The following is a 26744-nucleotide window of genomic DNA, read 5'->3' as shown; positions in this document are numbered from 1 at the left end:
TCGCCCACAGAATATATATATATATATATATTTTTTTATCTCGTTGTGTGGATTTGTTTGTATTGTAATTTTAATGTCTTTCTTATTCTGTAAAGTAATTTGCATTACTTTGGTTGGAATTGCTATACAAATAAACTTGCCTATTTAGATTGACTTTGTCACAGTTTGATATAGAACTCAAAAGCAGAACACAGAAACATAGCCAGGATTATTTATTTACAGTTAATTAAGCTGTTGGGCTGGCAGGGCAGAGAGGCAGATAAGCAGGGCAGGAAGATAAACAGGGCAGGCAGGCAGGCAGATAAGCAGGACAGGCACGATCTGGGCACAGGAAAAAAACAAAACACTTTCAGCCAAGAATCCAAAATATCAAAAAGAGCAAAGTGAAGAAATACTAACTAAAAATGTAAATCAAACAAACTGGCAAGAAATGGCTTTGGAGCTACTCTTCTTATACTAAAGTAGATGAAAGCCAGGTGTGCAGTGAGTAGCCACTCCCAGACAGGAAAAGACAGAGAAGACAGAGAATGAGGAGGAGACAATTGGAAAAGCAGGACTGGACCGGAGCAGACTGTGACAGATTCACAGTTGAAACCAGAAATTTACATTAACTATATGAAAAGACACATGTGCTTGTTTTTTCTCCTTGTCTGACATGAAATCAGACTAAACTTTTCCTGTTTTAGGTCAATTAGGATTACCAAAAATGAACGTGCTTCGGTCCAAAATGTGCATATCAACCCAAAAACAAAAGACCTTGAAGATGCTGGCTAAAGCTAGTAAGAGTGTGTCATTATTCACAGTGAAACGAGTACTGTACCTATATGGGTTAAAGGCCACTCTGCCAAGAAGAAGTCACTACTTCAAAAGAAACATAAAAAGCCAGGTGACAGTTTGCAAATACACACAGGGACAAAGACCTTCATTTTTGGAGACATGTCCCGTGGTCTGATGAAACTAAAATTGAACTGTTTGGCCATAATGAGCATTGTTACATTTGGAGGTAAAAGGGGGAAACTTGCAAACCTGAGAACACTGAGAACACCATCAAGAAAAGAACATTATATGGAAATACTGAAGCAACATCACCCAGGAAGTTAAAGCTTTGGCACAAATGGATCTTCCAAATGGACAATGACTCAAACATTACCTCATACATACAGCACTGTGCTTGATATTGTACACAGGTCTGACAGTGACCAGCCAAAAAAGTGCCTTATTGTACTTAACTCTTGTGTTGTAATAAATTCCTTTTTTTAAAATTTTATTCTCTTGGTTTTTAACTCACTGCTCACCCCTGTGGTTTACGTGCAGTTCTGAAATGGAGCCGTAGACTCTTTAATCCTAGGTGGCTTTGCTGATTTTAAAAGTTCAGTTAAATTTTAATCCTCGTAAAAGGGTCCTTTCTCGGCCACACTGATGTAATGCTTAAGTTGCCCGCTCTTAATCAGCTTTCCCTGGTTGTATACGCTCTACCATGAGTTCACCGAGCCTGTGGTCCTGACCCAGACCAGCCCAAAGCCGAGGTTGAGGTGGGAGTGCCAACCCCTGAGTGAGCCTGTTCATTGAAATTACACTGAAATCAAGGCATTTTGTGAACCGTAGGAATTTCTCCAAGTCCATAAACGCAATCTACACTCTTAACTCTTCAGGGCAGGTTTTATTTTACAGAGATAGACCACATATTCATTAACCAGAGCAATTACCCCGTGTGCAGTATATTTCTTGTGTGATTTCTGCAAAAGGGCAAAAGCGATTATGTTTAAAAATGACAAAAAATGAGTTCAGACATGCTGACATATTTATATAAGCCTAGTAAGTGCTTTCATTTCTACCAAGTGTCATTAATTACAATTAACCACTGCCTTATTAAAAATGGCCAAAAGCATTACTGTCTGTGTCGCAAATACAGGTCAATTAAAAAGTTCACAATCCAGCCCTGATCAGGACTGTGCATGGTGTTACTCACACAGGGCCGGCCAAGCCTATAGCAGACGGCGCAGCTGCTGAGGGCCCAGAGGCCACCACAAGGCCCCCAAGAGCCCATACATTTATATTGAAAATGACGATTGGAAAGTTTGTTTTTTCCTGAAAACTAAATGGCACTTGGGTGTTTATACTAGTCTAAATATCCTTAAACAATTAGAAGCTAAATATTTTCCGCCTATATTTGTTTTTGAATTGGGCAGTGGTGTGGACAGCTATGTGAGGACAGCTACGTGTTAAACAGGTGTGAGAGACCCCTCCCCTTGAGGTGTGCTCTGAGTGCACTGAGGCAGCAGAGGGACATTTGAATGGGTGTTTTACAGACTAAAAGACTTTGGTTGGTGTTTCTGAAGTACAAGATAATGCATGAAAAGCCCCAGAGGAAGATTGTTTTGGGGACAGGACTTTTCAGAGAGGACTCAAAATATGTCCCCACCTTACACCATTGGAACTGCAGATAAAATGGTGAGGCCGGACGTGTATAACAGACCAGATGCATATCAGAGAGGCACGAGGGCAGCAGGTCAGTCCGTTTATTACACTGGCTCTTTTTGGTTGTGGCTCATCCTTTTGTCTCTAAACATCAGATGATGTGAGTGTAGCTAAAGTGTCACTGCTCCTGTGTCAGATTGACAGCGCTGATTTTGGCAGAAACTTTGGTTATATCTGCTGGATGAAAGAACGACCTGTGAACGACTCCTGGATGCATTGTGAATGCTCATATGGGGATGCACCGGTACCACTTCACTTTGAGTACTCGCCGATACCGAGTGAAGATGCCAATACCAGACATTTTACAGTAGTAAATCTAATTAATTTCATAGGATTTTTTTTTAGTATAGCCTACTTTTTCATCTAGGAAAACTTATTTGAGGCTGTTTTAAATTTCTGCTAAAATCACTGTAGTTGGGGTATAATTTAGAGAAGCACCTGGTTTAAATATTTACCACTTAGTCTTTGCAGCTGGGTTAACTCCTAACAAAATATATGCTAACAGTGGCTTGTTAGCAGAACAGTGAGTGTTGTCTTACTTTTACCATGGCTCCTCTGCCTCCGACCCAGCTCTCCACGACTGGTACGACCCTCACACCCTCCGATTCAATTCACTTCGACTGGTACGGATTACTTTGTCTCTGACCCCGCTGCCCACGATCCGCTCAAGGACTTCTGCAAACAACCCTGCTCTCAACTGTCTTCATTTGCATATTACAACCTGTAAATAAACCTTGTTAAACTGTTACCCGAGTTTTGAATCTTTTGGTCTCCCTGTCAGTCATTACGACAGTGATATAATTAATAATAATAAGTAAATGTACTCTTGCTTTAGTACATCTTTTGGCTACTCCAATGACATAAAGAATTGATAAATGTAAGCCCACTTTAGTCAGCTGGAATGCATTAAAATATACTAGAAACCAAGAAAAAAAATGCATAAATTAAAATTTTCTGTGGTAGACCCCTCTGCCTTACATGTTTTTATACTGTTGTGGCTATTGATGTTGTGAGCCTCTAGAATATTCAGTCTTTTTAAGTCTTTTATCCATCCATCCATCCATCCATCCATTTTCTTCCGCTTATCCGGGGCCGGGTCGCGGGGGCAGCAGTCTAAGCAGGGACTCCCAGACTTCCCTCACCCCGGACACGTCCTCCAGCTCCTCCGGTGGGACCCCAAGGCGTTCCCAGGCCAGCCGAGAGACATAGTCCCTCCAGCGTGTCCTGGGTCTTCCCCGGGGCCTCCTCCCGGTGGGACATGCCCAGAACACCTCCCTAGGGAGGCGTCCAGGAGGCATCCTGAGCAGATGCCCGAGCCACCTCAGCTGGTTCCTCTCAACGTGTAGGAGCAGCGGCTCTACTCCGAGCTCCTCCCGTGTGACCGAGCTCCTCACCCTATCCCTAAGGGTGCGCCCGGCCACTCTGCGGAGGAAGCCCATTTCAGCCGCTTGTATCCGCGATCTTGTCCTTTCGGTCATTACCCAAAGCACTATTCATAATCTTGTGAAATATGCATAGTGTCACTGAAGTGGAGGACCCCAGTGACAAATTCAGCTTAGGGCCCCCTAAGGGCTAAGGCCGGCCCTGTGCGCACAAGTCTGACAATGATCGGCACAAAAAGTGGCTTGGTCCACCGGAAAACTCCCGATGCACCAGATGCTGGACACATTTTAGGGGGTTTATGTGGAGCAACCCCAGTGCACAGAAGATTTTGTTCTGTTTATTTTACTTTTTGGTCTGTCTTGTTCACATATAAAGCGCGTCATTATTTCTATGTTCACGGGAAAGCCCCGTGAACACGCGCGCGTTTCCACTAAACGCAGCTAAATACACCGTGAGGACTGTACGCGCTGGTGGCGAAGTATAAAAAGCTTTTTGACACAGACCCAGGCTCACCTCTGCAGACAGACGCACAGGAGGAGACTGTCGCTGATATTAAGTTGACCAACGTGTCAAACAGCAGCGCCCAAAGTGTAAACATGTTTCTTGTATGTTGAATAATATGCAAATAAAAATCAAGCTTAGGTTTAAGAGTGTAGATTCTGACATAGCGTTCCAATAATTGGGCATGTACAGACAGCACGTCCCATATTATGCCTACAAGGAGGGATCGCCTTTTGGAAAGACACAAGTTGCTTTAGGAATAACTTCAAGGACTACTTTATGTCCCTTTGCTCCCAGTAGCTCTGTCCTCAGTAATAGAAATACGTTGTGTGTACAGCAACATTATGAGAGACGGTGGTTGTATTTACAAAGGAACTATGTCTTTTTCACACAAAATCCAAATGGAATAATGAAACCCGTGTCAGACAATTCAAGTCATTCAGTTCAATTATTAGACAGTAAATATATAATATAACACTTTATGAATAGAATAGTTAGATGTTTAACCACAAGAACAGAAAATTGAAGAATGGCAACAAAATACATTCTACATTTGGGAAGTACATTTTATTTTGCATGTGGTCGGATCAGATTAAAATTGTTAACAAAAAACAAAACAAAAAAAAACAAAAAAAGCAACAAAAAAACGCTACAGGTGATTTGCATCTTTACCTAGAATGTTTCATAGTATAGCTTTAAGCGTATCAATCTCCATGGGGACAATCAAGTGACACCACAACGAGTTACTGGTCAAATATATGGAGATTGTAAGAATGCATGTTTTTCAAGTGTTTTTTAAACCATAAAAACACCCAAAACTGACGAAATGAAAGATTGTTTTTAGCAATAGAAACACCTGCACAAGAATAAATGCATGATAGATAAGTTAAGATAAGTTAGAATAGCAAGTGGCAAACTCCCCACCAGAAAAGTTACATAGTGCACCTTTAAATATTGTTTTTAGTTTGAGAAAAAGAAGAGTGAGAGTAGCGTGGTGGTCAACAGCAGCAGACTGGCACTGGTGCTTGTGCCTCCATTGCAGTAGTTTTTGTCACAGCACTTAAGAGGTCTCACTGTCTTTATAAGTGGAGATGGGTCGACGCACATGCTCTTGGTGGCACATCCTTTGATAATTCCGTGTTCACCTGAAAAAAGAAAATTCCCGACACATATTTTTCACATCATAGACACACCATCTCTTCACATTATTTGCAGTTTTATATGAAACATGTGTCAGACTGGACTGTTTACCTTCACCACTGGCACAGTAGATTTGGTCTCCGTCACAGTTCAGTGTCCCAGTGCAGTCTGATTTTCCATCACAGCGGTAACACTTTAATCCATTGGGGTTGGTTTTACGAATTGCTGTGGCAAAGAATAGTATTAAAATGGTGATTAATAATGGTAAGTGTGCAGACACTAGAGGCAAAGTGGGTGAAGTGTAATTGCCCAAGGTTACACGGATTTTTACAAAGAGTAAAACCAAACAATAATGATCATATTAATATTATACAAATTTTCAAAACAAATATTGACAACCAAAATCATGTCATTGTGATGTACATGTGTATGATTTGTCATTTTGAACTTGGGTATGCATAGGTCAAGTCACTTACGTTCGGGCGGCTTCTCAGTGTTGCATTTGTCGGAGTCACAGCACTTGGTTGTAATAAAATTTTCCAAAACCCCTCCATTAAAAGAGGCATCGGTGCAATGCTCCGGCTTGGCGCAAGATCCATACATCTCATCATAACGTTTTATATTTCCTGCAAAATAAAAACGTATGTTTTTGAGTCTCAGGCACAAACTCTGGAAATGTTTCTTATTCTGCACAAACCCTGGAACATAAATAGTCTCATCGCTGTACAGCGAGTGAACTCAGCAGGACACTGCTCTTCAGAACCTCCACATGTGGCACCACCTGTTCTACACTTGTTACATGTGAGGGTATAGGCTGAAAAACACACATTTAGTTAGTTTAGAGGAGCAAAAATGATACCTATAACAAAAAAGCGTGACTTATAAAACTTAACCCAAATGAAGGTTACTAAAAACAGCAGCAGCAGCAGTTTACCTTGTGGAAATAGGGCAATCCCACTGACAAGAAAAAACAGATGCATGTTTGGAATAAGTATGTGTTAGGTTGTTATATTGTGTGTGCTGTGCAGTACTCTCATCTGTGAGTTTTGTTTTTTAATCAACCTTAGACCACGCCCTCTCTCTTTGAATGCATTTTATTGTGTGTGTGGGTACCATTTTATACAAAAGCATCTAAAAAAAGACAAATCAACTGGGCTTCATATTTTTTTAACCTGCCAATAAATGTATTTATTTATTTAATTTTATTTTTTGCTGTTGGCAGTTCTGATGATTTTTTTTTTTTTTTTTCCTTAGTTTTGTTTTGTTTTGGTCAAAACAAATCTAACTTTAACGAAATCAAAAGTGTTTTCCCAGTATATTATTTGAAAAAGTACTTTTCATACAAAACATGCAAGAGAAAGTCCTTCACAGTCTAAAACACCGTTGTTTTAAACACAGTTTAAAAACAATCTTACAATCCCACATGCCCTTCCACCCAACCCCCCTACCTCCTACCCACTGGCAGTTGGCGAACATATAGACTTTAAAAATTATCTGGGAAGAGGGCTCTTAAACCAGCCTCCCATGTTAATGGGTGATGTTCTGCCAAGTAAACCTTGACTCAAATATCAATGCTTATCTCAAGAGGAAAAAAAATTAAAATTGCACTGTCTATAAAAAAAAAAATCTCATCTGCAAGAGAAAAAAAGAAGAAAAAGATAAATACAAAAACCGAATTATTATTATTTCATCTTTAGAACAAAACACTTTGCAGATAAAAAAAAAAAAAAAAAAAAAAAAAAGTGCATAATTTGTTCTATTTTGTCGCTTGCTGCTCAGGGCTTCCTTTGACTCTTTGACTTAAATAACCATTACAGTAGTTGCTGCAGAGGATCTGTCTAAAGGACTTTAGTACAAAAGCAAAGTGTGAAAATGTTTCTTGCATGTTGTGTAATATGCAAATGAAAATCAGGCTGAGGTGTAAGTGTGTAGTACTATTCTGAACTATGTCATTTTGTTTGGGCATGTACAGACAGTGAGTCCCATACTATGCCTACAGAGATTTTTAATCAGTTATTTTTTCATTATTATTTTGTATTTAAAATGATATGCATATTTTGGATTAGAAATCTGTAAAGATGTAATTATTAACAATAACCTAGAATTTATCCAAACAGCTGTAAAGGTTGACAAGAAAAGTAATCTATTTGCAGGATGTTTTCCAGTATGTAATAAAAAATATATGAAATATAAGTGTTAAAAATACAAATTAAAAGTAATAACAAAGAATGTTTATGTACAGTAAATCAAAACAGAGTGAGTATATAATACAAAGAACAATACAAAGAATTCTGACATAACATTCCAAACTATGTCATTTTGATTGGGCATGTACAGACGATGTATTATGCCTACAGGGAGGGATCGGCTTTGGGAAAGACGCACAAGTTCATTTAGGAATAACTTCAAGAACAACTTTATCTCCCTTTGCTCTATCAGTATCCATATCTGTATAAGATCATTAGGAGAGAAGGCGGCTGTATTCAGAAAGAGCTGATGACTTTTTCACACCATCCCAGATCCGAGCAGCATAATGAAACCTGTCAGACACACAATAAATAATAAATAAGTATAAATAAATGTAACTTATTTCAATGGTAAATGGTCAAATCATGTATATCACAATGTACAATGTACAATGAATACAAAAACAAAAAAATTGTATGAAAAATATTTACCAGTTTTTCTCTGTGAGTATAGTATGTGAGAGCTGAGAGCGGGGCATGGCCAGTATCTGACTCCGAAGCTTGGGAACCATAGCAGAAAAAGTCAGATGCCCTCTGTACCCAGGAAGTAGAGAAAAGAGAGGGTATGTGCCCGACCCTGGCAAAAATATGCATAATATGGTTAACTGCACACTATTCTTTGGACATTTTAGTCATTTTATATGTTAGAAAGTCAAAAGACTCACCTGCTTTGTTTAAATTGTCCTCTTCACCCTCCTGCACAGGAAGTAAAAACATATTCACCTCATTTTCGAGGTAGTCTGACCTCAATCCAGGAAAGATGTTGCAGTCCAGCATTGACAATGTGCCTGACAACAACAAATGGCAATACTTTACAACACTTCACATTAAGACACATACCTGCATTTAGTTGTTCAGGCTGCATAGAACCTTATTCAGTATATTAGGAGTATATCTTATATTTAACCTTTGTATTTAAGATGAGAATGTGCCATCAGTTTGTCCACCACCATATGCATATTCTTCATATTTTTGGGGCAAAAATCATCTCTTCTTGCCTTATTCTGGAGAAAAACTGGAGAGGAAGCACAGGTTTCAATAATAAAGCAGTGTGAGTATGGGAAAAATCAGAAATCAATCATTAAACCTATATGAGGATAGTATTCAGCCCCGTCTTCTTTGCCCAAGGAGCCGGAGCTGTCATGGCTTGCAGAGGGCGTGGAAGGTTTCAGCATCTCAGCAGTCTGCAAAAATCTCAACAGCCAAAATGGAAATGTGTTATAATCACAATTGAACTTGCCTGTCAGTGCCTAAACCTGCAGTTGGCAGAACGTTCCTCATTATATGGAAAGGCCATGCTTTATATGAAAGCTCAGAACCTCCAGAATTCACTCACAGGCTGCACTGGCACTGATTAATCATTGGCTGTATGTGTTGGGGTTTAGGTAGTGACCATTCAGATGAGAGAGAGTCCAATTAGGTTTAAACCAACTGGATTTTAACATTGAAAATGGTGACCTGAATGAGAGACATATGTGAGACTTCTTCTGCTATCTTGTTGGTTAATCATCTTGAGAACCAAAACAAATAAAGTAAATAAATGGGACATCATGTTCAATGTTTTAGTATTATAACTGTTGTGAGTAAACGCTATGTTTATTTTTGAACAATTTTGTGGTTCTAGTCATGTCTTGGTTTTGCTAATGTTAAAAGCAGTTAATATGAAGGGGCTTATAGTTTAATTTCTAAATGGTGAAATACAAATTCCACAAATACTTGGTTATGGAACACAACATGAATGTTAAATTCAGGTTGAGTCGAATCCCATGGCCTACATACCTGTATAGGTTTATATCTGTAAACCAGTCCTGAACCACAATTACAACATGGCACACTGTAAACAGGAAGGCTGTTATCTGTAAAGACTAAAAACAAATAAAAATGAATTTCAAATTTAAATTAGACACAACCAGAAAAGCCTCGATTTGTTCTGCCACTGCCCTCTGCTGGACATTTATATACCTGCATTTCCACATATGTATGAGGAAGGTTGTACTCTGGAGGTAATTTCCGATCATTGTTGATGAGGTGATCAAGAATGGATGGGCTGAGGATGGGCTAGTGAAAAATCAGTGTAAGAATTATTAATATAGGAAACAAATAGATGAAATTAAAATAGATTATTATTATTATTATTATTATTATTATTATTATTATTGTTTTACCTGTGTGTCCAAAAATATAACACGTTCTTGTGTAATAAAGAAATCCACTCCTGAGCTCTGGTTACCTCCTCTCTCCTTGATTTCCTGGGTTTGAGCTCGGAATACATAAGCCCTTCAACAAGTTAGTAGGGTTAGCTTTACTTGTTTTTCAGTAAAAATAAATCACTAAAAACACTGTCACAATCAGTGTACTCAGTGTGTATTTAAAACATCATCTTTCTTATTACATTTACCTTGGATCCTCCTCAGGTGTATTGGCGGATAACAGGGACATAATGGTTGATTTTCCTGAGCCTTGCAGACCAATGACTCCAACTACCAGCATGTCTGTCTGGTCTCTTAAATACTGTAATAAGAGCAATAATAGGAGACCAATTTAAGAACATGTTAATAATTGTAATGTATGCAATGTAAATTGTTACCTCCATTGCATTGTCACACCAATTCATCTGTTCATCTACCAATTTAATGCTGTGTTTCATCTTCTCAGGTGGAATTAATTTAGCTTGACCAACCAAAGCTTTTAAACAGAATAAAGTAGCAATTTATTTACACATGTTGAGAAGTAACATGATTCATTTATCATGATAAATACTGAACTCACGATCCACAGCACTGCTTGTTGCCGAACCACCCATTCCTCGGTTTTGTATCTGGTAGACTGGCTGCGTGGGACGCTGCCCCTCTCGCTCTATTTTTGAGGGTCCAGCTCCAGGAGGTTGAGCAGCTGCTTCTGGAGGGGTGCCTGGCTTACCCCCATCATCCCGGGCCTTCATCAGCATAATAGGCTTTTCAAGAACAGGTCCTCCACTGGGTACTACATTTTGTGTAGTTTTAGCCTGAAAGAAATTCATCAAAACAAACTGATATATGAAGCACCTTAGTATAGCAGTGTGACAGTAAATGTTTATGTGAACTAAAATCTAAAGTAAAGTAGAAATTGTTGACAGATTACAACTGAATTAACATAATTGTTAACCATAACAGTATCCATTTATGCATGGTTATATTGCTTATCTTAGCTTCTGTATGATTTCAGACATTTTTAATTATCCTTACCCTTTCTGCTGGGGGTTTAGCCAGAATAATTGGAGTTTTCTGAATAAGTGGTCCAGGTGGTTCCTCACTCCCGTCCTAGAAACAAACATCATTTTAATCTACACATGACAGACTGGAGGACCAAATCATTGTGCTTCAGTAAACATAATTTATAACAGAGTAGAATTTAATTTTTTTATGTAATTCATGCATTTAAGTAGATGTTAGTGAAAGAAATATAGATCCATATATGGAAATTGTATCTTTGATCTAATACGTTTTGATGCTCTATTTAGCCAACTACATCACAAAATGTCTGTCCCCAACTCAAGTAAACATTTTGTGACTTTTTATGTGTTCAACTGAGTAGGAAGCAAGAAAACAAATCATTTAATTTATGTTCTAATGGAAGATAGGGGTGGGATTTAGTAAAATTAGAAAAAAATAAGTCAAATGTGCGTTAAATGTATTGGATACATGTGTTCATTAATCTGCTCGAAATAAATAAATAAGAGAATGAATAAATCAATGTGACTTATAGAGAGAATATATAGAAAATTATGCGTTTAATGTGAAACTCAGCCATAGAGCCTACTACAGACTAAATATGGTGTACGAAGTAGCCATTTTATAATAGATTCATGGATAGTACTGACCCTCCGCTCTCGGGGCTGGTACTCTCGGTCTCGGCTCGGTCCAGAGAGGTTTTGTCCTGGGGGACCCACATCTCTCTCACCCCGGCGACGTCTCCTCCGTCGTCCCGGACAGTACATTCCTGGCTGACTGTGTCCCGACTCCGACATGGCACACCACAAAATAACTGACAACTGTACTATTCACATATAAAATGACTGTAAGAGAAATATGTTCTACCAGATTCTACCCTCACGCTGGATGTAAATATTCGTTCGTTTTCTAGACCACTTGATTTGTTGCAATGGGATGCGCAGTTGAGCGGGTTCCAATATGAAACTTACCCAATAAGACTCCGCCCGTCTGAAAGTATCTACTGTAACAAATGAAACGCATAACGTCCGTCGACTTGGAATTACCGAGTAAAACACCTATCTACATTTAAAGGTTCCTATGGCGCACAGCAACGAAACTATTTGGTTTATTTGTCATGAATTTTATATTCAAATTTCCTGAAACTACGATACGCTGGCTTTGTTTGAAGAGCTTGTGTAGTGGTAGTAAATAGTTTGGAATAATGATATATAATATAACACACGCTTCTGGAACAACTAGGCCATTGATTGTCGCATTATTAGGCAATGTAATATAAATATAGCCTTTACTGTGACTGTTGAAAAGATAATTTAAGTGAGATCTCACATAAATAAACAGATTACTCATTAGTCTGTAAAATGTAGGCTTCCATGGGCAATAGGCTGATACAAGTTTCTCAGTGTGATCAATAGTTTGGAGAGGCAATCTTGTTTTTGAAAATACCGTTAAATTGCAGTTTCTTATTCTTGTGACTTTAAACGTAAACATGATCTTATCTAATATACAACAAGCCAGGACACAATAGACCACTTATTAAAGCTGAACTGCGCCATGCTTTTTATTTTTAACTGCCTTCAGCTTTTATATTACACCTATTTAAAAAATTAATGTATGCAAGTACTATATCTTGTATAATTTCATCACTTTGTTTGACATTTCTCGTTACAGAATAAACGGAACTATGAATGCCCAGCAGAGGGAGCACATGCCCAACTCAGCCCAAACCTTGCATTAATTTGTTGAGACATGTACATTTGGTTCAATAGAACCTCATGGCATAATGAGACTTTCTTGCACCATTTGATTTAATCTTGAAGAGAATTTTGAGTTATTTACTGAATTAAACAAGTAACACAGCTCAACAGAGACAATACTGTACAATGAAAATTATTTCATATTCCATAGGAATACATATGGACAAAATCAATTGTTAACCTTGAAGCCTTTCAAATCTCACAAACCAACAGCTGAGATCAGTTCACAAGAGGCTTAGTCACAAATACTTTGTACAACTGATTAAAAACATACAGGAAATCGATCAAATGCCCCATGATTCCTTCACTGTTCTCTGTGTAATTCTACAGCAGTGAGTCATGGTGCTGAACACCGGGCCAGAAGATGAGATCTTTGGTCGGGATGCCAGTCTTTCAAGTGGTTCAGCATGTTCAGCCGCCCCTGTGCAAAGGGGTCACCCACTCATTCCCCAGTGTTTTAGACCTGCTCAGCCTTGTCACCTGAGATGAAACAAATACACTAAATAGTACACAAACTTTCACAGCCCACCCTGCAGTGAGATCCCTTTACCTGATTTCGGGCGAGCGCTGTCGCAGGAAATGAGAGAGCAGCTCAGATGTCTGTTGGAAGCAGTGGTTAAGCTCATCTAACTTCTGCTCCATGGATAGGATCCGCTGCTCCAGCTCCCGATAAGAATTATTCCAATTAGCACTTAGGTCACACATTATCATCTGCATCTTTGGGAGGTCCACCATTTCACTGGCAAAGTCTCTTAGTTTCCTCTGTTTAAGTCGTAAATGGCGAAATCTGTTTGGAAAAAGTTTAAGTTAAGAGTGAAGCTAATTTAATTTTATAAAACATTTATGTATGCATTATTTTTGTGTTTTTAAAATGTAAATAGAAGGAAGGCATAAAAAAAACATCCACTACATTTTAATATTGATGCAATATTGGGTTTCATAGTGTTTGAAAATAAATCCAAGTTGTTACTGAATAGTCTTCTTTTTACCATCATGTTTTTACTCTGTAATGTGTTATTGCTAATATCCTCCTCCGCTGATGGCCCACTGAACTGTTAATGACAATCACTGTTTCACTCTGGGTTAAATCAACAGTTTAGTAATGCCCTGCAAGGCAAATGTTGAGACTTGGGACTATACAAAAAATAAACTGAATTGAATGTTGGCTGGTACAGAGGTTTGGGTCACTCACACTCGGATTGCCTCCAGGAGGCAGCGCTGGTGCCTCCTTTGCTCACCACGATTCTCCTGACTCAGGTTGGCACGGTGCAACAGCCAGCACTCTCTAAGCACGTTTGCAGCAGCATGGCGAATCTGTTGGTCAAATGGTTCAGTACAGGAAAAAAATAACTTTAAAGCTATCAACATGAACATCTAATCTACTGTTTCAGGAAGTCAGTTATGTTTAAACCCAAGTGATATCTGTATCAAGCAGTAGAGCAATTCTAAAGTGTGTCTGAATGAAGGATTGGTTGCACCTGGTCTGAAAATGAGACCAAATATTGTGAATATTGGTTATTAAAGTTATTTTTATTTCACAACCTTTATAGCATAGGTTGGCTATATCGAGGTAATTCTTTCCTTGTTTTTCTTTCTTTTTTCTTTTTTGTTGTTTGTTTTTGTTTTGCCATTTGATTTGACTAACAAATAATCAGTTATTAAATATGCAGGAGCCAATTCAAAATAAAAGTCAGGAGTAGGTACTGTACATTTTTCTGCTATTAATGATTAAACTAAAAACAATGAACATTGCTTATATGTTTTAAAGTAATCACAAATCATTTTTTCATATATTGATCAATTACAGTTATCATTTAGGCCAGTTAGAAGGAGAACTACCCACACTGTCTGACCTTGAATTTTATTGGGCATCTCTTATAATACCCATGGGTTTGCATCCTTACTTACACACCTGGCTCAAGACAATGATGTGTGAAGCTCTGACAATTTGAAATGATGAATTTCGATATGGACTGACCCTCCATTTGTGAACCACTGATGTATCTTCACTTCTCCATAATGTTATCGAGATGGGGGACAGAGGTCAGTATTTTTGTACTGATTAGCAAGCATTTTCAAGAAATACCACAAACCAACAAATTATCACTAATCATTTTCTGGTCCATGTCTCATTTGTGGTTCATAGTATATTATGTCATTTAAAACTAAGCTTATCAAAGTTTCACCTGTGCTCTTTGATTCTATTTACGTCTGTTTATCTTCCTGCCCCCTTCACCGTAAAAATCCAACTGATGATGTCACTGGAGGTTAATAATAGTGTCCCATCCAGATGTCTTCCCTTGTTCCCACCAGTGTAAGTGTGAATATCGGATGCTCCGTAACCTCACACACACCCATGCACAATCCAAATAAAGGCTGGACCCCGTGTAAGGATGCTCCTCGGGACAGGATGCAGCCACCAAAGTGCAGGAAATGGTTATATCCTCCCAAGAACTGTGTATTTACATCAGGTATAACACAGTCTCCTGCAATGGGACATCAAGCAAAATCCACAGGAGGTGCAAAGCGTGTGTAGAGATGTTATCAAAACTTTCTGAATGAAAAAGGAAATGTGAAGTTAATGTGACACACACAGCCAGCACGTCACGACTATTTAGAGTAGAGATTGAAAAGAAAATTATTATTGTTATTATTTTTGGCTAAACCTAATTCAGTTTTAAGTTAGTTAGTGGTTACATTTACGTTTTAACTATAGCCACAACAGCAGTAGATGTAATGTGTATGATTTGTAAGAAAAATACACTGGCTTCAACATATTCCTGGATATCAGTCCCCTGTTTATTGGTGTTTATGGTATAAACAGTGGGCCACTATAAACAGGGCCATTCAAAATGCCTTCTCTGTTTATAGGTGTCATTGTGAGTAGTTTTTTGCATAAAATTTTGGCTATTATATACAATGATTTGCTTTAACCATATTTTGCTATCTTTAGGACTTGTCTTCTTAAAAAACTGGTAGAAGCATTCACTTGTTCCGAGTGCATTGTCCTTAAGTGACACCAATTATTTTCCTTTCCTGAACATTTTTCCTGAGCTTAACACCTTCCACTTTCTAAAAATGGAAGTTACAGCCATATGAAGGGAAACTGAAGAACACATTTAAAGCAATCACAAATGGTAACAACTGTTGCCGTCAATACACATGACCCTCACATAACAGAGAGTCAAAGAGGAGCATTTTTGTTTTCTCTTGTAGCTGAGTATATATTTTCCAGAGCAGATAAATTTAGCACTTCCATATGCCCAGTTTTAAACATTTCACTACTACACTACACTGTGTAACTTTTCTGGTGGAGGGTCCACTTCCACCACCTACTAGTTTCCGTGGAGATGTTATTTTTTTGCGTAGAATGTTCCACGGTATTAAACTCAACTATTTCAAGGCCATGCTACCAGGCCAAGTTGTTTACAATGTAATTTTTAGCAATAAAAAGAAAAGAAGAAAAATGAATGCTAGATAGTAGATAAGTCTCCATAGAGATAAGCAAGTGGTGTACTTACCCCCAGAAAAGTTATAGTAGCATAGTAATGTATAGTATAGTGCACCTTTAAATTAAGGTGTTAGACTGAAAGATGACTTACTCTTTTTGAGATCTGTATATCCAGCATGAAGAAGTGTACATGCTTCTCTCCTTTGTTTAGAGCCAACTTTTTAGTGACGACGGCAACCAACATGGCAGTGCAAGCTACGCCCTGAGCAAAAAAAAAAAACATAATAATATAGGAATTATGGTTTCAAATTAAATATATATTACATTCTGAATTGCATTCACAAAGCAATCACCAAGTTACCTGCTTTCCTCTTTGTCAAGCATTAGAAATAGAGAGAAAATCAAGTATTAGTAGAGAAACAAACAGTACAAATACGCACATATGCAATATCTTTACTTAAGTGTAACTGGTTTTATTATTGCGAAAAGGCATTTAAATATTGACAGTTAGAGCAGCAAAAGTGGGGGTAAAGGAAGCTGTAGGAGTGTTAACATAAATAGTAGTATACCAAGAGTTAATGGCAAATATATTACAGTAGAACAATGGTTTAATGTGTTTTCTTAGGGAGTGGGCAGTATTACGTTTATTAATATTAATATATTATAATAATTATATTTTCCACCTCTGCATCAGGACACTTTTGTTACAGCAATGATGGACTCTCAAATGAAGTCGGAGACACATTCTTTCCTTGAAATCCTCTGTCCAGATTTGATTTGTAACATTTGTGTTGTCAACTGTTCTACACAGCTGCAGATAGATCTATCCTTCAAACTCAGGCAGCACAATGTAACACAACAGAACTGAAATTGCACTGTGAAATGTTGCACATATGTAAGGTATTGGAAGGGCTTCTGCTACCAATAATATATTCTGTCTTTTTAGGGAAAATACTATCCTGGCAATGGCAGTATAGTTTAAAGTTGAGACCTCTACAAACATGTCCTGAAAATATGTGATTCTTGTAATAGTTTAGCAGTTCATACCTCAGTCTTCTTTGAGTTAAAAATGTGCATTATGAATTGCATTCTGATTTGAAATGACAAACTTTAAACTGACCAAGTTGAGCTATATATATATATATATATATATATATATATATATATATATATATATATATATATATATATATATATATATGTGTGTATATATATATATATATATATATATATATATATATATATGTGTGTATGTGTATATATATATATATATATATATATATATATATATATATATATATATATATATATATATAATATATATTATATATATATAATATAAAATATAAATATTATATATAATAATATATATAATAGGACATCAACCTCCTGCATGACTGTTACTTTTTTTTTCCTTGTAACTCCATGAGCACAGGTTGGCACTGCCTTCCCTTGTCCTCATGCCAAATGCAATAAAGCACCTAAAAATGGATAGGGTGGAAAGTTTCCCATTATAAGAAGGGAAGCTTATAAAAACAAGAGAGCTGGAGAGAGAGTGAGAATTTATTTCACTCAGCCCTGCATGAGAGGTGCAGCTCAACCTGCTTGCGTTATCCGTCAGCCACTCCCGTATGCAGTTATTGTGGACTTAAAGTCACAGAATGACTTCGCTGTGACCCCTGTTGTTGCTTCACTGTTACTATATGACTTTACAAGCAATGGCAGAACAGCCAGCAAAAAAGGCAAAGAAAGGATGAAACAAGGGCTGAGAAAATGATCACAAATGATTAACTGAGATTGAGATTCAGTAATTTGTAATTGTTGATGATATACTACTAGTATACTATATACTTTTGTAATCGAGAGGTCTGCAGTAAAAGCATGAGGTTTGAAATGATGCTATAATTTAAAAGTATGTAATGTTAATGTTCAGAAAATGAATGCTAAAGGATATTTTTATTTGATTTTAATAGACCAAACTAATTGTAATTGGCCAAGGACAAACACTGATATATTGTTGTCATATTACAATAAAGACATATGCTGTTATGATAAAATACCAAATAAGATCTTTCTTATACATAGGTTTCAAAATTACCAGTGTTGCAATTACCAATTGAAACTTTTTATCTTTTGAAACCTATGAATTGCTGAAAAAAATAGCGTGAAAAACTGAGAGAGATGTGAAATAGTAGAAGAACTAAGAATCCTGGATCTCTAATCTCAGTAACTGGCTACATTATATTTGCCAAATATTATTAGTATTAACAACATAAGAATGAAATCATACAGAGGAGCACAGTATCAGGACATTTTGTTTAGTGATGTGGTTTTGTCATAAACTGCCCAACACTGAATGTTAAGATAAGAAAGTATCATTCTTTGTACTTTTTTAAGCAGGTGTAGCATTTTAATCTTGTAAGTACTATATTACGCAGATTAGGGATGTCAAGGTTGTTAAATTAATTGATCATTGGGATTAAAGGTCACGATAGGATTGAATTAATGACAATCAGGAGAATTTAAGTTAAAATATGTGAATTTGTTTCAATCTTTTCCAAAAAAGTTAAATGTGAAATGTGAAGTTGTCTGTGTAATCCCTCAGTCGTCCAGGTCTGATACATAGTAAAAACAAAAGTTAAATCTGTCAACTGGACAAAAAGTTGTAGGAGTGAAGATGTTTCGCAGTTCACCCAAACCGCTTCTCCAGTTCTGGTGAAATTGTGTCCACCAGCGATCTGACCAGAACTGAAGAAGCGGCTTGGCGATTTAACTTTGGCTTACACTACAAAATGTGAAGTGCTTTTATTTGCCTGTTTGCTGCACACTTAATATCAATTAAAATGTTTGATTTCATAAAGCTAGTCCCATATACAGAAATGGTAATATATTAGAGAGTGAATAAAAGTGAATCAAGAATTTCACTGTTGTTTGGCCATGGTGTCAATAATGGTGAATATTTGTAAAAATTGTATCTATTATGTTATTATTAATATTAGTTATTAATAATACTTTTTTTTAATTTCCAGATGAACATTCAAAACAGTCATTGGAGAACCGTAGTGGTTACATACACTATAATTTGAACAGCATAAATGTGCTTTGGATAAATGTGTTGTTTGTGCTGTTACCATGACGCCAGTGAGGAGACAGACCACTTTGCCACAGCCCGTGTTTGGCGACACATCTCCGTATCCCACAGTGAGGAACGTGATCGCGATGAGCCATAGGGCCATGTTCATGTGGTCAGCCGTCGCTCTGGTTTGCCTATGAGGACACAGGGAGGGTATGGTTTAAATTTAAAAGAATATTTAAAAATCACACATGTAATCCAGCTGCACCATAGTATGAGATATATTATAAGATGTAAGATTTCAATTTGAGTAACTGTCAAGTGTGACAAAGAAACTAGAATTGTATTTCAGTTTTATCAGATTGATCAACTCGCCCCTGTTGTATTTTCACATATCACCAATAGATGCTGTCTATATTACTGCAGTCTGAAATTAAAAAATAAACTTGCAGGTTGTAGCTTTAAGTCTTGTCATAGCACAGTGGTTTTCAAAATTACTGTTTATTGACACTGCATGCACGCATCAACTAAGTAATAATAATAGCATTTGTAAAGCAGTGTTTTCTAACCAGCGGTATGAGGACCTGAGTGCATGTGAGTACTTACTAGAGGGTACTTGGTTTCAGATTTTAAAATAAGGTGAAACTGATAATGTGTAGTATGGTACATTGTTTATATCCTTCAGTGTTTCTCAAGGGTGATTTTGGACATCACGATCATTAAAGCAATAAAATATATTAGTAATAATTGAGTAAACAGATTTATAAGACTAAAGAATTACCGAGATATAAGGGGTACTTGGAGTGTCAGTGAAAGCTTAAGTGGCACTCAAGACAAAAAGGTGAACCATTACTATATAGATCTAAAATAAAACAGATGGCCTATAACACATAAAAAGATAGTCAGTATTATCCAGGTCACTGCAGTTATTTCTCTTATTATGTTGCAGTCACACATACACACAGTAGTGACTAGAACAGAACATGTTTGGACAGAGTAGACCAGTAGTATAATACAAAGTTCAGAATACAAGTGGCATTTTGTATTTGAAAGTACCTACTGTAGTTCTTATTTATTTCCTCTGGTCACCACATAGCAAATGATCTATGTTTTTTGAAAGCATCATATTGGTTTGACATTGGTTTAACACTGACTGCTTATCTTTTGGACTGGCACAAAGAATGATGCTGACATTATATAGCTGAATTGAGATTTGGTTTGACAAATACTGAAAAAGAAAATATTTTTGTGATGGTATGAAGCAAAAATATATTCGTTTTTTAATTTTGTATAGCATTTTTTCCATGAGATATAGAGAAAAAGAGAGGGAAGGAGAGACAGAACCTTAAATATTGTTTGTGAAGGCATTGTACTATTGGCTTGATACAATGTAGTTAGACTCATCAGCATTTAGTATACATTGTTAACCAGGAAGGAAACTGTAAAACTTTATATAGTCTCTTGGTCTAGTAAATAATACCTCCTTTATCTCACGTCTTGATCCTTTCTTCCACTCACAGTATGACAAATGCAAAGAGGCCAATTGGAGTAACCACAGCTTTTTAAAGTTGAACTGAATAATGACCTCGCACAGTCCAATAGCCAGATCCACTGAATAGGCTGACGTCGGGCTGGCTCACATTAAAAAGCTATTTGTGACATAAACACTACAGAAATAATCACTATCGACTGTTATTTCAATCCAGTTGAAGAAGGAAACTCAAATTGACCATCAAGGATTGAGGAGGAAAATACAACTCCTGCAAAGTTTTCACTGTGAGAACCAATGAGTTCCTCAATAACAGGAGTATAAGGACAACAAGTAGATATGAACGTCTGATCTGACCCTTCAAATTTACAACAAAATCGGCTCAAACTGAAGCAAAGGTTACACAAATATAAAACTATGCCCTGCTTTCTGTGAGGTTCACTTTGTGTGCCTCAAAAACTTTGACATGTTTTTGGTTACTATTGTTGTAATAATATAATATTTGTGTTAATGGTATTTTGCAAAAGATAAATACTTTGGGCACAGATGCATCAGAAATACTATGATCTAGAAGTTTATAGAAAGTTAATTGTAGATGATAAATGTGAATGCAGCCTAAATAGAATAGCATATTTGTGACCAAGTGCAATTTACCTTTCACACAGCGTGAGCATCCAGGATGCAGTGAGCCAGAAAAGCAGGATGAAGACCAGCAGAGTGCGGGCCGGGTACTTGTTCATGAGCACCTTCAGTACAAAGCGAAAGGTGAAGTTGATGTTGTTCAGTGACCCGATACTCCTGTAGGAGGCACTCAGGAGCACTTTGCTGTGAAGAAGTATGGCTCTGTGAACCAGGTATAAACGCAGGAACATAAAAACGGACAAGAGCAGCTCCAGGTTCATGAAGCTGTGTCCGAAGTGGCCCGTCACACACAAGGGAGCAGCAGAGGAGGACGAGGAGTTGTACGAGAGGCCAATCTCCCAGTATGCCCCCACCGGGTGCACTGCACACACCAGCAGCTCCAGTGTGATCACAAACACACGGTGACAGGTCATAGCAATGCGCCAGTCCACCTGGTTATGGTCAATGATGAACAACTGACAAGAGCAACAAGAGGAAGAAATTAAAAACAAAAATCAAACAATTATTAAAGGCCTAATCATAAAGAAACAAACTGACAGTGCACATCTACAGAGTGCAACTGAAATATGGAATAGAAACATGAAATCTCTTGTCCATAGACTTCTGTTAAGTAATAAGCACATGTAAATGTATGCAATTCAAATTAATATTAAGGGTAATTTTCTTCATAAATTATACTGTATGTACTACTTTTGCTCAAGAGACCTATCTGTTGTACATGTGTAATGTTATTAGAACTACCCTAAGGCCTAATGTTCACAAAGTTCTCAATTCATTCTAATTTAAGCTATAACATCTGTGACTTGAACCATACGTTTTGTTTTGGGATAAATTTGGTTAGTCCCTCCCTTCTCCTGCTTATCTCTATCTACCATTTGCTGGGCTATCTCTTGTCTCAGTCTCACAAGCTGCAGACAATACATTAAAAACAATGCTGATGTAAGAATTCAGTCACCAGTGACAAACTAGCACAATGTACAAGGCACAAACCTGCACTATGACACGGTGTGTACTTGAGATTACCCTGTTTTGATATGTTTTGTAAGTGGGCCTGCAATAATAGATCCAAATATTATGAAGTCTTATTATGAAGACATTATATTCAGATTTATTCTATGTTATTACTAATCTCATTTTAACATGGAACTTGTAATGTTTTTAATATTCAAAATGGTATTGTGTATTTGTACATATTCTTACCAGTGCTTATTTTGGAGAAAGAAGTAGTTTGTTGACTCACCCTAATGTCCTTATAGTGGAAAGCAATAATAAATATTAGGAGACACCCAGTGGACAGGCTGATGGCTCCATTGATGAACAAGGCACTTTTTGAGCCCTGTAAAACAGGGGAAAATTAAGTGAAAAATTACACTACAGTTTAAGCACTTCAACCACACTGCATTATTATAATACATGATCTAAATGGTACCATATTTTTAACATGATCCAGTAAATTATTTGGAAACACTTGGAAACAGTCTTCTCACACTGAAATATGGTCTTTTCCATCATTATTCAGAGCAGGTTGGAGAGCTGTGCTTCAGCTCACACAGCGTCAGTGGAAGATTTGCAAATGGACAGGCGGTTTCATGTGGTTAGCCGTTAAAAAGATAATTACAAAGTCTCCAACTGCGGGAAACTTGAGCGTGTAGGTGGTATGGAGTGACGTCCATTGGCAAGGTACATCGGTTTTCCAGAGTCTCAGCCGTAGCATCCACAGCTTCTCTGCACTGTGTCAAGTGCTAATTAAGAAGCCCACAAAAACGTAACAGTGCACCAGATTTACACAACACAACGACAAATTATAAACTTCCCCAAGCATTTCATTTCAAAGTATTTAAATATTTAGTTCATGTTTTTCTTTTGGAAAAAAGAAAGCAAAAAATCAATGAGTAAATCACTGTTATAAGTTTGTATATTGGTAGTTTTGTCCATTCATCATCAACTTCTGCTTATTTCTACTTGGGGTCAAATGTAATAGAAGCAGCTATGACTGCCTTGGCAACAAAGGACAGTTGTAGTATAGCAGAGGCAGAAAATGTGACATTTTATTGGTATATTTGATTGAACAAATCACGCATCAGTAGTAGCCAGTGAACTGCAGACTTCAGGTTAACCATACTTGTAATTTGCTCCATTAGATTGTGGTTTTATGGTTTCACATAAATTCTTGTGCTATGCATCAATAATAAAACAGAGGTATCCTGTCATTAAATTAGGGACAGGAAGAACAGAGGTATGGTGGGTCGTTAAACGATGACTGAGTTTAAAACTACAATCTGCATTGGTCCATTTTACTGAGGTCATCGTGAACACTGCTGAGATGAAACACCTTTTGAATAAATATTTGGAAATACAAAAAAGCAATCGTTTTATTGTTCAGAGACATAAAAAGACCCCCTGCCACACCGGGTAAAAGACACATGTGTAACTTCACAGCTGAAGTTACACATGTGTAATTGCTTTTGACACCAGGGTCTTAATATTGGTCCAACCTTGAGTTAAGTTTTCCTTTTTTTCTTATACAATAGTGGTTGATTCTTCCATATATCATTTTGTAGACAGACTTCATATTAATCAAAGTGGACCGGTCTCAATATGAGCCAAATTGCACATATTTTGTATCAAATATAGTACTCTAATATGAATGCAAAACAACATTTTTTAAAGATGATTACCTGACTAAACTGGCACTGTTGTCAAGGGATTATTATTTAGTTTAAAGGTGCACTGTGCTACTTTCCTCGTGGGATAGTCCACAATGAATTGTTTTCAAAAAGATGTTATTGCATTGGCTGAAATATTTCACATATGGCATTAAACTTTTCTTTCTTGTATTTATTCAATTAAGGTGTTTTTATTGCTCAAAATACCATAAAAGAGGTATAAAGAAAAGAACGCAAATGTAATATTTTAGTCAGCACTTATAAATTGGTGTTTCTTGTATCAAAACTTAAAGTACACTAAGTCCTTACTGTATCACTGTGTTTTGGGAGTCAGAAAAGAGGACATTGTGTTGAATCCTTCACACTGCCTCCAAGTGAATAAAGCAAAGCTGGGAGACAGCCTGTGCAAACAACCTAATTATCCACTAAATGATGTGGAAAGATAGCCTCAAGTACTCAGGGCAATCTAGCTCAAGGGAAGGAGGTGAAATGTGGAAAGATTTTCCAATAATAGGCTTGCTTTCCGGCATAAACATGAAAAGGTATACTAAAATATCACTTTGCTGGTTAGGTGTGGGAATATCCTCAAGCGCACTTCCATCATGTGACTCTGGGTCATACTAAAACCATATGTAGAGTGGGAATGCAATTTTACACACACTGAAGTAAAATAGGAGAGCCGCTTCTTCTAAATAACATTGTCCGCGTCTTTTCCAGTGCATCAGCGTTTCCACACTCTACTAAAGCAGGATGCCTCTAGTAAGGCCCGGACAGAAAACACCTGTTCTTAGTTGGTCTCTCTAAGCTCTGGCGCTTATGTCATATTGGTGTCTGTACTGTTGTATTTCCAAATGTATTTCTTCACATATAATTTTCTGAGAGCGGATATTTCCATTGTTTCTTTTTTTCAAATGTGAGTACAACAGATTGGATTCTTGACAACGTAATCAATCATTCTTAAAACATGGAGGTGGTCTAGAGTTAGCTCTGCAGTTTTGGCAGTATACATGAGAACTTTTTTCCACATGTGCAAGCGGCATACACAGTAAAGTCAGGGGAATTAATAATTTGTTGATTATGTGGCCCCAACATTGTTATCCACTGAGATCTGCATGTTAATGTCATGAGGCTGTGCTACCAAATAGTCTCTGGAAATGGACTCATAATCAGCGGGTGAGGGGGGGTCAGAGCCCAGGTGCAGACTGCTGGAGCTGCTTTCAGCCTATAGCCTGTCTACTCAGAGGTGCTATGATGAATGGGTGTAGAGTCAGGATATCTCCCACAATTATGGACAGATGGTGGTGGTTTCAATAAGAATATAACATAACTATTTGTGTAGTCTATATATCCCACTTAGGTTTTTGGGTGTGCACATTCACAAAGTTGCTCAAATAAAACTGAAAATATGTCAGCATATAAAGAAATAACAAAACTAGGCCTACAATTTAACTTGATCTAATTATGCAACGTAGGCGATTTTCTTTTAATGTATTTAACAGTACAATGTACAGTCACATAATGCCCGGGGGTAAAGATGCTGGTACTAGATTTTAGCTCATGAAGCTATTTTCCATCTTCATTGGGGTGTGTTTTGTTTGATTAAGTTACTTTTTCTTCTTTATAATGTGGACAATAACATCATATTAGATCAGGTTGCATGAAGCTTGTACAGAGCATAGAACACTGTTTATGCCATTTCAAATGTGCATGGCCCACACATAGCCCTCACAAAGTACTCACCGGATGGTAGACAGCGGGGCACATCTCAGCGTGGATGATCATGAGAAGTATCCCGAGAAGAGCGGTGGCCAGGGCCCAAGCGCACAGGCGTTTTTTGTCTTCTAACAGGAACTTTCTGTCTCGTAGTCTGTATAGGTCATCACCCTCTATTGGACTGGTCCGTTTGCCTGGAATTGACAGAGGGTCAGACACCCCCGAGCCCTCGACTGTTCCATTAATGAAGCCTTCGCAGTTCACACAATCCATTTTGGAAGCTCCGCGCGCCCCGTGGTTAATAATATCCATCTCCAGTGCGCACTCCATAACTTTGTCTCCGTGCGCGCTCACGTGGGTCCTCTCCCGGATAGGATACGGCATTGTTGGACGAAAGAGCCAAATAGTCGTTGTTCTTGTGAGGTACTGGTTTGCCTCAATACTTGCTCACATCGTTACCTTAACACTCCTGGTGTGAGTGGGCTATTTCCTACTCTCCGACGCACTATACGCTCACTGATAGCATCTACGCGTAATTTCTCTCCCAGTCCTCTAATTTGCATGACTTATTTTTTTCAGCATTATGTGTCACGACACCGATAATAAAAACCTTTCTGCTATTTCTTTTAGTCTGGTGTGCATTTACGAAGCATTTATGGCACATTTTGATAAAAACGCTTTGGCCACACATTGAAATATTTAAAAAAACGATTTAGACTATGGCAGCGAGTATAACGCCAATGACTTCAGGCCTACAGCCTAAACATATATTTTAAATATGTTGCATATAATGGCACTTAGTTGAGTGTCAATAATCTAACAGCTCTACAGTGACCTCTTGTGGTTAATTGGAGTTGTGAAACTAAGACCCTTCTTTTGTCTAGAGCAGTGGTTCTTAACCTTGTTGGAGGTACTGAACCCCACCAGTTTCATATGCATATTCACCGAACCCTTCTTTATTGAAAAATAAATATAATTTTTTTTCAAATTCAAGAC

General features: G+C 37.5%; 3 protein-coding genes across 3 annotated transcripts; all 3 read right to left on the bottom strand.

The window, feature by feature from the left end:
• Positions 1-4905: 4905 nt before the first annotated feature.
• Positions 4906-6528, bottom strand: LOC129456905 (phospholipase A2 inhibitor and Ly6/PLAUR domain-containing protein-like). The gene is made up of 5 exons (XM_055227886.1): positions 6437-6528; positions 6200-6316; positions 5979-6128; positions 5614-5727; positions 4906-5507 (listed from the first exon to the last, which is right to left on the bottom strand). The coding sequence occupies exons 1-5, from the start codon at positions 6480-6482 to the stop codon at positions 5323-5325; spliced, it is 612 nt and encodes a 203-aa protein (XP_055083861.1). The 5' UTR covers positions 6483-6528; the 3' UTR covers positions 4906-5322.
• Positions 6529-7713: 1185 nt separating this feature from the next.
• Positions 7714-11882, bottom strand: smg9 (SMG9 nonsense mediated mRNA decay factor). Its single transcript, XM_033980619.2, has 13 exons — positions 11608-11882; positions 10973-11047; positions 10518-10752; positions 10336-10433; positions 10147-10259; positions 9914-10025; positions 9711-9806; positions 9528-9613; positions 8836-8942; positions 8656-8763; positions 8414-8536; positions 8181-8325; positions 7714-8042 (listed from the first exon to the last, which is right to left on the bottom strand). The coding sequence occupies exons 1-13, from the start codon at positions 11752-11754 to the stop codon at positions 7964-7966; spliced, it is 1524 nt and encodes a 507-aa protein (XP_033836510.1). The 5' UTR covers positions 11755-11882; the 3' UTR covers positions 7714-7963.
• A 959-nt stretch (positions 11883-12841) lies between these two features.
• On the bottom strand, positions 12842-26151 carry kcnn4 (potassium intermediate/small conductance calcium-activated channel, subfamily N, member 4). The gene is made up of 8 exons (XM_055227877.1): positions 25776-26151; positions 22610-22705; positions 21382-21824; positions 19297-19432; positions 16317-16427; positions 13907-14028; positions 13265-13501; positions 12842-13194 (listed from the first exon to the last, which is right to left on the bottom strand). Exons 1-8 carry the CDS (start codon positions 26130-26132, stop codon positions 13191-13193), a joined length of 1506 nt encoding a protein of 501 aa, XP_055083852.1. The 5' UTR covers positions 26133-26151; the 3' UTR covers positions 12842-13190.
• Between the last annotated feature and the right edge of the window lie 593 nt (positions 26152-26744).

The sequence above is a fragment of the Periophthalmus magnuspinnatus genome, chromosome 16 (genome assembly GCF_009829125.3).
Source record: "Periophthalmus magnuspinnatus isolate fPerMag1 chromosome 16, fPerMag1.2.pri, whole genome shotgun sequence".
NCBI lineage: Eukaryota > Metazoa > Chordata > Actinopteri > Gobiiformes > Gobiidae > Periophthalmus > Periophthalmus magnuspinnatus.
The sequence above is the reverse complement of the archived record's forward strand: the minus strand, read 5'-3'. Positions and strand labels throughout refer to the sequence as shown.